The 13,829-nt window shown below is 36.6% G+C and overlaps 1 protein-coding gene across 1 annotated transcript; it reads left to right on the top strand.

Annotated features, from left to right (window-relative positions):
• Positions 1-7,062: 7,062 nt before the first annotated feature.
• Positions 7,063-13,418, top strand: LOC311306927 (uncharacterized protein). Its single transcript, XM_084435561.1, has 5 exons — positions 7,063-7,163; positions 9,133-9,201; positions 12,056-12,261; positions 12,356-12,400; positions 12,546-13,418. The coding sequence occupies exons 1-5, from the start codon at positions 7,130-7,132 to the stop codon at positions 12,669-12,671; spliced, it is 480 nt and encodes a 159-aa protein (XP_084291687.1). The 5' UTR covers positions 7,063-7,129; the 3' UTR covers positions 12,672-13,418.
• The last annotated feature ends 411 nt before the right edge of the window (positions 13,419-13,829 follow it).

Here is a 13,829-nt window from a genome sequence, read left to right as displayed (position 1 = left end):
GTTTCTGTTTTAACCCTGAAATGGCACAGCTGATTCAATTAATGAGTAGTTATTAGAGTAGGAAGAGTAGGAATTAGTCAATTAATCAATTGGTCAACTACTCATTAATCCTTTAATTAATTGAATCAGCTGTGCCATTTCAGGATTAAAACAGAAACATGACCTGTCAGAGGGTCCCTGCAGGAGAGGTTGAGAACCACTGCTTTAGCAGCTTTCCAGCTTCACTCTCTCCTCCCTGTTACCTTGCATCAGGAGATTGACTATTTTTGACAGTAAACATGTAAAATGTTAGAAGATAGTAAGCAGACAGTTTACTAATACTCTAATGAGAGTAAGTTGACATGTAGTTCCAAAGTTACTTAGTCAACAGAATGTTCAAAAGGGACCATCAAATTATTATTTAAATATTTTTTTTACAGTGTGATTATACAGTATATTTGACATTAAATATGTCACATACGATCACGACCCAGCCACCATAGCTTGGCATGGGTATGACCTGGGTCCCAAAAACTCCAGTGTTAAATTAACTCTTCTCTGAGTTTATTTGGCTCCACACTCAAGAGTGTTAAAATGATCAAATATGAGTGTTAAATGAACACTGAAGCAGTGTTAAAGTTAATAAGATAATTAAGTGATTAATTGAGTGATGATTGACCATTATTGAAGACATCTGGTGTTAACAAACATAATCACTGAAGAATAAAATCACAAATTTAAGTCACCACTATGGTGGTCAGTGTTTGCATTCGTTAGGCTCTCGACCTTTAAACGAATAATTTTAGATTTTGTTTTGATGTTATAACTGAGTTATAACTGTCAGATGAACACAGAGAAAAGATGACAATGAATCCCTGAACTCATTTAGAGCATTAGGTTTACCTTGATGATTACAGCATGATTCTATAGAATTTATTTTTCAGAATTTTTTATATAAAAATACATAAACATACATACAATTTGCATAAAATAATTTAAATATAAAATGATTTACATATAAAAATACATAAATACATAAAACCATCCCAAAACAATTCGTGACGGACTTATAATCAAACATCGTTCAACTACATAATTATATATTGTGTCTACAACCTATATATGCTTAGGTCACATATAAGTCATGTAATTGTTATAACTATTAGATGTTTGAATGAAAGTATGTCTTATTTCCTATCAGTGCGATCGTATGTTCACAATTATGAAGATGGCTTGAGTGAAATCTCCTTAAAATGTTTTGTTTTATTATAATAGGAATCATGTTTAACTGTACCCTCTGTACTCTCTTCTAAAGCTGGAGAGTAAAGAGATCACAGATAACGCATCATTTATGATGAGAGGTGAATAATATGCCACCTCTCAAATAAAGACAGTGCCTAATTGGTCAGAACTCATCCAGGAGGCTGGACAAACATTTGAGTTTAAAATCTTAGGACCCAAACAAAGTTTGAAAAGAGTAGATTCAAAAACGATCATGGAGAAGCCATGACGGAGTAACCAGACAGACGGGTAACCATGTAGACGAGCAGACGAAAGAACCCAAATCAAGATCAGAAGAACATGGGTTAAACAGCTTCATTCAAGCCATCTAACTACTCTTGTCTCAATTTTCTTTCTCTTACTTAGTTTTCTTTTCTTTTCCGTTGAGAGTCACGTTTCTAAGTTGTTTTGCTGCAAAGTTTCGGTTAAACGATTCGACTGCAAAGCCTGCTTCCAACTTCAGAGACTTTATATCCATCCGCCAGCACACCACGTGATTGGCCGCCCCAGACATCTATCCAGGCATGAGGAGACGGCTGTCAACCAACCCAGGAAATCCCCTTTTTCACCGACAAAGGGAATCCCCAAAAGGAACGCAAAGACAAGCAAGTAACCTCCAGACTCTTAAGCTGAACTGGTGCATTGATAAAAAATTTAATAAACCGCCTAAGAAACTATAGAAGGGTTAAATTAACTAGAAAAATGCATTTCCGGAGGAACTGCAAAGTGTGCTTGCTCGGGTGCAGTGCACTAAAGTTAGCAGGTAGTGGATAGATGCGAAATGCGAGAATGCGAGAAAAAAGATGTAAAACTGTCTTTTATTTTTGAATTTAATTCCTCAATCAGCGCTGGACCGGCATTTTCTGTCTTCCGCTGAGCCCTGGCCGTAGACAGATCATATGTTTTACCCTGTCAATGCAGTGGTCTGCGTTGCGCTTATCTTATTCACACTATCGAGTGTAGGTGCAGCATTCTAACATTGAGTCATAATGAGCTGTTTGTGAAGAAATTATCCGCTTCCAAATTATGTCATTTTAATCACGAATTTGAAACATTAAAAAACAATTTGCTCTTTATGGTGTGCGAGTGATAGAGCGCGGCAGCAACAAACCATCAGCTTGCAGCGTAACAACATTGAATGCTCGGCCGAACAGCTGATCATAGCTGTGCAGGGCGCCTTATTATTTTCCATCTCCATAAATATATCTAGTAGTAAAACTAATGCAAGGGCTAGAAATCTATTAATCTTTTGCTGATACTTCCTTAGCTGTGTTTTCTAACTCGCGTGCACCGTTGCCATGGTGACATTTTTGTTTATTTTTCATTCGCGCTCTATCGCCTTATTGTGTTGGATTGTGGGAAATAGTGTCTCAGCAAGTGTACATCGTATGTACACTCGAATTCAGAGAGGATTGTGGGTAAAAGTAGTGAAGAATGTAGGGAATGATGTCGTTCACTCAGAATTCGGACACCACTACAAAATAGCCTAAATAGTGCACTATATAGTGGATAGGGAGCGATTTCAGACACAGCTCTTGTCATCATGGAGAGCGCAGTTCACGGTTGCATAGCAACGACAGACGCCACAGGAGAACAAGCGCTTGTGGAAAGGAGACAGCGGCGCGCTCGCGCTTTCCACTTGTTTTATGGTTTTTACACATCTAATGTGCGTTCCATTCGACAGGGTCCATACGCAATGTTCACTGCTCCCCTACTCCCTGAGCACGGTATATCAGTTGAAGTGGACTTCACTGACAATACCCGCTCATTTGAAACGCCTGCAAATGTCATCAAAGAAAGTCAACGACGGAGTCGCGCAGATTATGATATAACATAAATATATATAGGACTACATTCATATTTTATTTTTTATTATTATATTATATATTTACAATTATATTGCACTATTTTACAACTACCTAAAATAAAATCACTTTACTTCACAAACTAGCTAAGCTGGCTGCATTCACTGAGGTAAATTATAATCATCAAAAATAGTACATGTAATATTCACAACAATAACCGTTAAAAATACTGTCATTTGTATAACAATGGCGAAATGTATGAATACTTACACACATACGTAAACTCCTCCATCGTTAGTTATGACCGTTCTGACTGGTGATGACGTGGTGCGCGAAATGACAGTTGGGTGATCATCGCTCTCCACTTCCTGTAAAGTGATGTATCGATGTTCCCTTATTCCCTATGCCGTGTGCAGTGTCCTTCGAACTAAACATGTTCGCTCCCTTCGGATTAGAATCTAACTTAAGATGGCGGAAAACCCAAGCGGCAACCTCCTCGTCTCTCTCTTGAAACCAACACGGAAGTGAGTTAAACTGCAATTCGTTGACTGGCCGCTTGGCCTGGCTGCAGAAGTGAGTCAAATCTGTATCTCCCCCATGTTAAAATTACCAACTTTACAGCAGAAAAAAATATGTTTACAGCCTGGATCTCTATGTGGCTTTGGTCTATACAGCTAATTTTGCCCTTCATAACAACTGTGAGGGGGGTGAATTATTTTATAACTCGTCCGTTTAGTTGATTAATATTTAAATTTAAGGGTGTGGCCAGTGGCCACTTGAGTGACAGATGGATTGCCGCTGTCGGTGCTAGCCGTTTGTCTGCTGTTACTAGCCGTCACTTCACCTCAGCAAATGTTGCTGCTGAACTTGCCATCTCTGCAGTGTTTGTGCTTTTTTTCGGGATTATTTCATACAATTTAATACTTGGGTACAAAGCCCACGTCTTTGGATTCCGTCGTTATCGTTCGAGAGAACAACCAGCGCTGTATTTCAGTTGGTTTCCTCCGTGAACCTGCATTAATGGATGTCTGACAATTTCGTTGCTTTTTGGGGTTTTCAAATTTAAAACGTCAATAAATACTCGTTCGTTCTGCTCTCACGGAACAGATGGATAATAATATGCTTATGTAAGTTACCGTCAGATGAAATCATGCAGGCGTCGGCGCTTTCTCCTTCCATGCAATAAATGCACATGAATGAGCGCGGATTTTCTAGCGCATTTACTTGCACTTCAAAGGCAATATATCTATGGTTTAACCGATTTGAGAGACGGCCAAAATCAGAATTTAAAATGGACTGAATAAGCTCTCTACGAACTTGAGCAATGCCGCGCTGACGGACCATGAAAGAGTGACGGACATGTATGCACATAAATCACTGTCACACACAAACACTCTCGAAGTAATACACAGTCTCACTTGTAGCCATGCCTTTTAACTATTATAATATTTCGAAGGGCAAAAATAGGAACGTTTAATTGGCTTTACATCATCAGCTAACTCGATCACGTCGAGCTAGGTGATTTCAGATAGCCAGGCCAGGCTCCTCAGCTCCACTCACGCCCCGCCTGTTTGTCTATTTTCTGTTATCCGGGAGTGACGCCAGGCCAAGATGGCGACGGCCGGCTCCGCCCACTTTAGGCTTCAAAAATGCTCTTCAGAAACCTACGGGTGACGTCACGGACACTACGTCCATATTTTTTTACAGTCTATGGGAAAACCCTGTGAAGTCCACTTCGCAGTCCACTTATGGTCAAATGGAACGCACCTGTTGATTGTTTGAGCATGTGACTGCGCGTTTCTCCTTGTTTTCTATTGTTATGCGCAGCATATTTCCCGTGCGCACAAACACAGCCACAGACAATTAATTGTTTGTTCGGTTAGCGAAGAAGAGCATGATGTATTTTGTATAACGGTTTTTTTTGTTGTTGTTATTAACTGCTTTGCGAACTGGAAATGCACAATTCATGCATACAAATCTGTATATATTAATATACAGATGATGATTAAATTAGACCAATGCAAAAAACGAAATTCATGCCTGCATTTATTAAGACAAACCTAGTAAAAACGAATGCAGTATATACACTGACTTGGCAGCTCTGTGAAATGTAATACAACAGTGCCACCTACTGTCTAAATGCATTAACATTAAAAGTGTGAGGTGAAACTCTTGCATAGACATAGGTAAATGGGTTTGTCTATTAGCCTGAAATAAAAAAAAAATTAAAAAAAAATCAGATCTTGTGCTTCCTCACATTGGAGTCCCGAGTTCATGTATAAAGTTTGGTTCCGATACGTGACAGAGTTCCTGAGATATGGACGACTTCCTGTTTGGCGACTACGCCGCTGATTTCATTTGGCTGTGACGGGCAAACGCTTCCGAAAATCAAAAATCCTTCTAGTAACTTTTGTGAGGCTTGGTCCAAGGATCATGGACGTCCAGTTTCGTGAAGTTCGGACCAAATTTGTGACCTGTGAAAATTTAGTTTCGCTTTCTGTTCAATCCAGTGTGGCGGACAAACGACATGGACTCGTGATGTCATCTTCGCGAGCAACTTAAACCGGTACTGACCGTACATTTTAAAGTTGGAACAGTGTCTCTGTCTCAAAGGGCCTAGGCGCAGGAGCTGGCCAAAATTTTTCTCCCGGGAATAATAATAATAATAATAAGAAGAAGAAGAAGAAGAAGAAGAAGAAGAAGAAGAAGAAGAAAACTTAAGAAGAACTATAAGTGTGCTGCTTTCAGCAAGCACACTTAATAAGAAGAAGAAGAAGAAGAAGAAAACTTGGGATTTCGTCATCTCACACTTAAAACTCATTCTCTCCTCACTCTCTTTCTTTCTGCAACTCGTATGACTGTGTGTGCGTGTGTTTGTGTTAGATAGTTTTATGTGTTAGAATACTAATCAATAAAGTCTTGTTTGTATTTTAAAGAGAAGTGTTACTTGTGTTATGTGCTTACGAATTTAATTTCTTAAACTGCTGATCTAAGTTACTTTGAATAGCCTATTTATATCCGCTTAGTTACGGCCCGTTCAAATGAATGCTGGACGAGTCATTTACTCGGCCATAATAAGTGATTCTATTGAATTCCCTATAAATCAATTAACAATTCCCTTTGAGCTAAATTGACCTGTCTGACCCAAATTGATTTGTTTGACCCCTACAATGAGTTTAGTGATTCAGGTCAAATAATGATTATGTCCAAACAAAAGCACCTGATCATTTTTTGTTCATCTGACTGTTATAACTCAGGTACAGCAGCCAAAAAAATCTAAGTTAAAACTTTAAGGGTCAAGAGCCCAACTAAAGCAAACACTATAAATAGAAGAGTTAAAATAGAGAGTTTCTCCTTCAGTGATTCTGCTTGTTATCATCAGGTGTCTTCAGTAATGTTCAATCATCACTTAATTGATCACTTAATTATCTCATTCACTTTAACACTGCTTCAGAGTTAATTTAACACTCTTGAGTGTGGAGTCACATAAACTACTAGGAGAGTTATTTTAACACTGGAGTTTTTGCTGTGCAGCCAGTTTCCATGTAGGCCCCATATGGGTTTGCCCATATTAAATGAACACTGCTCAGTGTGCACATCACAGGGGGTTAAATGAAACACACACACACATAAAAAAATAAATAAAAAAAGGCAAAAAAAAAAGAGGCAAAACTAAGCAATTGCTTAATTCATTCATTGCACTCTGGGAGTAAACTGTTTGGCAGATTAACAAAAAAAAAAGTATATTTAACAAATTGAAATTTACATTGTGTCCCTGAGCAATATCATCTCATATTACAGTTAGATTGGAAGAGGATTGTTCTAACTTTTGTTTTATGTTTACACAAAATATTTGACTATTTATGTTTTTAAAGCACTATAATCCCTTTCCTAGCATGTGTGTCCCCAGGAGTTATTTGCCAACCTCACTGAATTACCATAAATCAATAAAAAAAAACTAGTTATATTTGGCGAGATGCACGTTTCTTACACAGAGTGCATATGAGCAAACGACAGACATCTGTTCAGGAGTGAATCCTCAGTACAAGTTTTCTTTAGTGACCATGTATCTACTATTGTTTTTTCTGGCCTCAATCAGTAAGTAAATACTTTTAAATATTGGTTTTATGATAGAATTGTGTTTAACTTTAGAAGTGTGTGTGTGGGTGTGTGGGTGTGGGTGTGTGTGTGTGTGAGAGTTTATTGAGTACAAAAAAATCATTTTCAGACTTGGCAGTGTGTGCAACAAAAGCAAGAGAGGTGTATGCGTTTAATTTAGATAAAGCACCTCACACCTTCATAAAGTCTCATGGTAGTTAGTTTTTTTTTTAATGGATAGTTCACCCAAAAATTAAAATTAGCCCATGATTTAGCCATCCTAGGTGTATATGACATTCTTCTTTCAGACGAATACAATCTGAGTTATAATAAAAAATACTCTGGCTCTTCCAACACAGTAAATTCCCTTGTGTTAACTTTAAGACAGCTCAGTGTTCATATGGTAACCACCAGCAGGGTGTTAAAAGAAACACTGAAGCAGTGTTAATTAGATACTTAAAGTTCTGAACTTTTGTTCTGACCAACTAAGCAGAACTTAGTAAATCGCGCTGATTAAATCTAACGATCGGTCTTACTTGTCCAGCAGAACAAAAGCCGTCTCTGCGTTCGTTTTGAACACCTTCAAAAGACGGAGTTCACACTAGCTGGTTATGTTCCTGCTCAAAAATTTATTTGGGATAATTTTTAACCCAAAAAAGTTACAGACTGCAGCTTTAAGTGATTAGTTAAGTGATAATTGTTAGATTATTAAAGACACCTGATGATAATGAGCAGAATCATGCACTGAAGGAAAGAGAAACACAAGAACTACAACTGAGCCGATTCGAAAGACCGCTGTTCGACCGCCCTCCCACCGACTCCTCTATTGTTGATACTTTAGTATTTTTATAGAACAGGAAAGTTATGTTTCCATGGCCAGAAAAATAGCCTTTCGTGAGAGTCTATAAAAGGATAACTGTTCTTGAGAGTTATTATTCGATAACAAATTAATTCCATTAAGGGTTATCCTGAGAATTGATCTATTCTAGACTATTGGTATTAACGGTTAATTATAATTCGTTATGATTAATTATTGATATATACAATAGATCTATTTTTGCCTGCCTGTATTGATAATTGATTATAATCCGTTGTATTTAATTATCGCTCTATACAGATACATTGGCAAAAGTATTCCCTTTTCGGGATTTAATCTGTATGCGATACGTTAATCATATCCCTGATTAATTATTAATATTCCCTTTATTTGAGCTAATGTCGTTACAAAGCAGATGACAAATACGTTATAACCCTAATTAAACTAAACAATGCCTGTTCTATCTACACACAGTAAAATAACTGGTGTTAAATTTAACACCACTCTATGTTTGCATGGGAACCACCAGCAGGGTGTTAAAAGTAACACTGAAGCAGTGTTAGAGTTAATGAGATAATTAAGTTATTAATTGAGTGATGATTGAGCATTGAAGACACCTGATGATAACAAGCAGAATCACTGAAGAAAAGAGAAACACAAGAACTACAACTGGCTTCCAGAGATGAAATCAACTGAAGATAAAAGACAACATTAAATCTCTCAAGATCTCAGCAGAGTAGGGTTAAACAACTCCACAAACAACATTATCAGCTTCACTTATTACCAAATAGTTGAGAATTAATAGAATAGAATTAATGGAAATCAGAGACTTTTTTTTACATCTTGTGAAAAGGAGCATAATTGGTGCCCTTTAACTCTGGGGATTTTGCTGTGTAGAACTACAGTAACCATCATGTTTACACACAACGCCTCTGCACTTCGATTTGTCTCGACATTGTGACAAAAGAGCTGTCAGGCAATAAATGGGAAAATTATTATTTGAAAAAGTAACTCAGATATGTTGTTGTGAATTTTAAAAGTAATGCGTTACTTGACTAGTTACTTGAAAAGTAATCTGATTACGTAACTCAAGCTACTTGTAACGAGTTACCCCAACACCGCCCCCATCTAATTTTTTTTTTCTGTTTGCAGCATTTACAGCATCAGATATAAACACCCCATTCCTCCCGTTTGAGAAATCGTCCCCGGCTTCCTTTACAGGTAAGAACACAACACTTGTAATACAAAAATGACACTTAGTGGTTGCAGTATACTACAAAACTGTAGAAAAGCAATAATATACTGGCCATACTGTTGCCAGTAGTTTAACATAAAAACCTTTAAATAAAACCTTTACTTTATTTATGTTATACATCTACAGCAGTTCTTAAGATAATTAAAAGAGCTTTAGATGTTGATGATTTATGATTGTTAATTTTACAGTTCTCTTATTGTAATATATTTAACTGTATGCTGCTCTAGTAATTCTGTGAATGTATTTCATTTGAGTGATGTGGTCCAGAAAGAAGGCATAGATGGCAAGAAGCGCATCCTGTTTGTTTGTTTTTTTTTCCTTTATTTTACAAGAATTGTCTTCTCTCCTCGATTTAATGTTGCCAGAAGCTTTCAACCACCATACTTTCATTATTAACTGATAAAATAACAGTGTATCTTTAAATTGTAGAGAAATGGATTCACCTTTGTTTCATGAAATAACATTTTCAAGTTGTTTTTAGTAAACACGTCTTCTAGTTGCTTCATTTAATAGTTATTTTTGAGTTAAGTGCTTATAATAAAGATATCTATTGAATGTTTTAGTGAATCAGTACTATATAAAAGTCAAGGGCCAAGAGCCCAGCTAAAGCAGACACCGATCACCATAATGGTGACACCAAATGAAACAATAAATCATCAACATCTAAAGCTCTTTTAATTATCCTAAGAACTGCTGTAGATGGCATAGAATAAATGGCTCAGTGACTCACTCATTAAAACGGTCACCTGCCGCCACCTATTGGTGGTTTAGTTTTGTGTTTAAAAGTATCATTCTCATAACATTATTTAATGCAGTTGTAATTTTTCACTGTAATTTGATATTTGATAATTTTTATTTGATTGGTAACAGCCATATAGTGTCTTATTATAATAATTTAATTTATTGATCAAATTTAAGAATTTAAAATGGAAAATGAAGCACATTTTTAAAATGATTAGGGAAACTGCTCTCTGTAAAGGTTAAAATATCATAAATATGCAGGTTTAAATATGTCAAAGCTGACTGATGAGTATATTGCTTCAGAATAAATTATATTTACAACACACACAAAAAAAAGCACATGAAAAGGCTTAATGTCGAGCCCTGAGTTATATTTTATATAGGCTAGTATTATGGGTATGTGGCGAGCGCGAGCCTGAGTATAGTTTTACACATCAGCCCAGTCTATTCTGTAAAGTTAGTGATACGCAGAGTCTGGTTTTTTGTACAAATTAATCTGACAATAAATGTTTTTCTTATGCACACCCAAAAACTCTTTTCTGGCTACGCCAGTGCTCTGAGGAGGGTTCATTTAACTCTGGGGTTTTTGCTGTGTACAGTCACTTCTTATTTGTGTAAATATCAAGAACATTTCGATGACTCCCATAGAGCAATAGTCAGCGTTTACATTTTCTATGTGTTTGTGTATGTCTGACAAGAGTACACAGCAAAAAGTCCAGTGTTAAATTAACTCTCCTGGGAGTTTATATGGCTCCAGAGTCAGTGTTAAAATATGAGTGTTAAATTAACACTGAAGAGTGTTAAAGGTAATGAGCTCATTAAGTGATTCATTGAGTGATAATTGACCAATATTGAAGACACCTGATGTTAGCAAGCAGAATCACCAAAGGAGAAAATCTCATTTTTTAAGACACCGTTATGGAGATCAGTGCTTGCTTTAGTTGGGCTCTTGACCCATAAAGCATTAACTTTAAATTTTGTTTGGCTGTTGTATCTGAGTAATAACTCTCAGATGAACAAAGAGAAAAGGTGATCAGGTGGTGTTGGTTGTGATTTGATAGTCATAATTTGACCTGAATATCAACTCTCATTTAGAGAGTCAGATTTACCTTGTTGATTACAGCAGCCTGTGATTCTACAGCAAATGATTTTTATCATTATCAATATAATCCAAAATATTTCTTAAAAATTGTTCTGATAAAAATACTTAGAAAATTACTTTATTTAGACACACTGACATCAATAATCAGCCTGTGAATCTCAACAATGGTGACAATAATAAAGCATGTTGCAGTGCATTCTGGGTGCCACCAATCAAAACTCATTCATGGCTCCCATCATGCATTGTGGTATGAATAAATTATTATCTGAATTGTCTTACTAATTTCCTTTTCCTAATTGAATATTCTGTTTGTCACCATAGTTGAGATTCATACACTGATTCTTGATGTCTGTGTGTGCCTAAAAGAAAGATTTTGTTTTATCAGAACAACTTTTAAGAAATCCTTTACACTAGTTAGAAAAAAAAGTTCTAATGCTGTAGTATCACAGTGATGCTGTAATCAACAATATATATTTAAGTCATAGATTAGACTCTAAATGAGATCAGTGATTCAGGTGAAATTATGATTATGTCAAAACATAACCAACAAAATCTGATCAACTTTCTCTTTGTTCATCTGGCAGTTATAACTCAGATACAACAGCGAAAGAAAATCTAATGTTTACAGTTTATGGTTCAAGAGCCCAACTAAAGCAAACACTGATCTCCATAACGGTGTCTTAAAAAATGAGATTTTCTCCTTTGGTGATTCTGCTTGTTAACATCAGGTGTCTTCAATAATGCTCAATCATCACTCAATTAATCACTTAATGAGCTCATTAACTTTAACACTCTTGAGTGTCAATTTAACACTCATATTTTAACACTGACTCTGGAGCCATATAAACTCCCAGGAGAGTTAATTTAACACTGGACTTTTTGCTGTGTATGAAATAAAGAAGGATAAATGTTCAAACATGAAATTCTCTTGCTTGGAGAATATATTCTCTGTGTTTCTGAATGTCTCATACACACAGGGCGGGTGTCAAATGCTGAAGTCTGTAGTTCAACACAAAATGGTGATGCCAAAATTAAACTTTGGAAATATCTCGGCTTTGAAGACAATACCACTCAGAATGAAAGAATGTGGCCCCTGATGAACAACTACAAATATAACTCCTACTATGGCAACAAGCCTGCAAACACTTATGTGGGCATATATGTGTCCTCCATCACCAATGTGGTATGAGTCCAGCATGATTTATCTTCTCATTCAAGTCATCATAGGATGTCAAGTAGTTGTAGTATCATCTCTCAACACATCTTTTTATCTACAGGATGAAAAAGCCCAGAGTCTCTCAACACAGGTCAAAATGATAACTGTAAGTGTTTTAAAAACCTATTTCATTCTTTTCACAAAGTTTTACTCAATTTACAGAATATTGTAACATGATCAGAGGTTTTATTTAATTTTCAAGCATGCATTATCTGTCTTATAATCATTCTGAACTTCATTTAACTTTCCAGACGTGGCCAAATTTGAAGATGAAGTGGAACTCAAGCGATTTTTGTCAAATTAAAACATTTGCAGCCCCCAAAAATATGTTTTGGACTCCAGACTTTGATATAGTGGAAAGGTATAAAAAAAATTAAGGATTTAAAGGCTTTGTTTATTCACTGTTAACCCTTGCTGTAAAAAAAAAAAAGGTCAAATATAATGTGATATACTGCTCCAGGAGCAGGGTTGGGAAACACTGTGTTAAAGTAGCAAGGAGATTGTCACTGCATCAGCAACTACACAATAGGCACGTTTCCATTACGGATTTGCGCAAAACTTTAGCGTTTTTTTTCTAAATGTCGACAAAAAAACGATTGCGAAATGACGCATTTTCCATTAACCGATGTTATGCGACTAAAACTTATTTTTTTCCTCTCGCGATAAGTAAAATCATTCCAAAAACCATGGCAACGGACGTTTTTGGGCTCTTGACCCTTGACTTTAACATTAGTTTTTCTTTGGCTGCTGTAACTGTGTGTTTTTTAGACGCGTTTGTTGTGGCAGAAACAAATCCAACAAAAATAGACCTGGGGCCTATACCAGTTTCAGTTTAGTTTCTGCCAACCCTGGGTTTTAGGCAGAGGTGTATAGTCCAGGAGTCAGAAAGTAGAAGTCCTGCCATATGTTTATTCCACCCATGAACTCAGTCATCTGATTTTACTAATTATAGTCGAGTCCCAAAATAGATAAATAGCCCTGGATAAGATGCAGTAGGCATTTTTGAGGAAAAGTACTTCAAGTGTTGTTTCTATATGATTTTTAGGTGCTGAATCCATTTCTGCCATATAACAAGTTGTAAACATCACTGTTTTGGCATAAACAATAAAAACAAAATGGCTGCCAAAAAAAAAAAAAAAAACATTTTAATGCATTTATTGCAGTTTAAACATTAAACATTATAACTAAACTATGCATTCTCAGAATATTTAAACATGTAAACAATGAAAAAACAACTAACATGAAAGGGACAGTTTTTAATGGCTGCTGGAATTATGCCAAGGTACCAAGGTACACTGGGAAGCATATATCAGTGGAAATATGCAATTATGCCCAGCCCGAAGGGGGGAACTTGGAATACACATGACCCAAGGGGGCTGCATATTGAGAATCACTGGGGTGTCCAGCCGCAGGTGGAATATTTCAATCCCAGCGGTGGCAAGGTGGCTTGCTGAGGGAAAGACACATGCTCAGAGAGGCTTACAGTGGACTACACACGTGGGGGTCGCCCAGAGGCCGTGTTAGGTGTCGCCCAG

Source organism: Rutilus rutilus (genome assembly GCF_951802725.1).
Source record: "Rutilus rutilus genome assembly, chromosome: 1".
Lineage (NCBI taxonomy): Eukaryota > Metazoa > Chordata > Actinopteri > Cypriniformes > Leuciscidae > Rutilus > Rutilus rutilus.
This window is presented reverse-complemented; position numbering and strand designations above follow the sequence as displayed.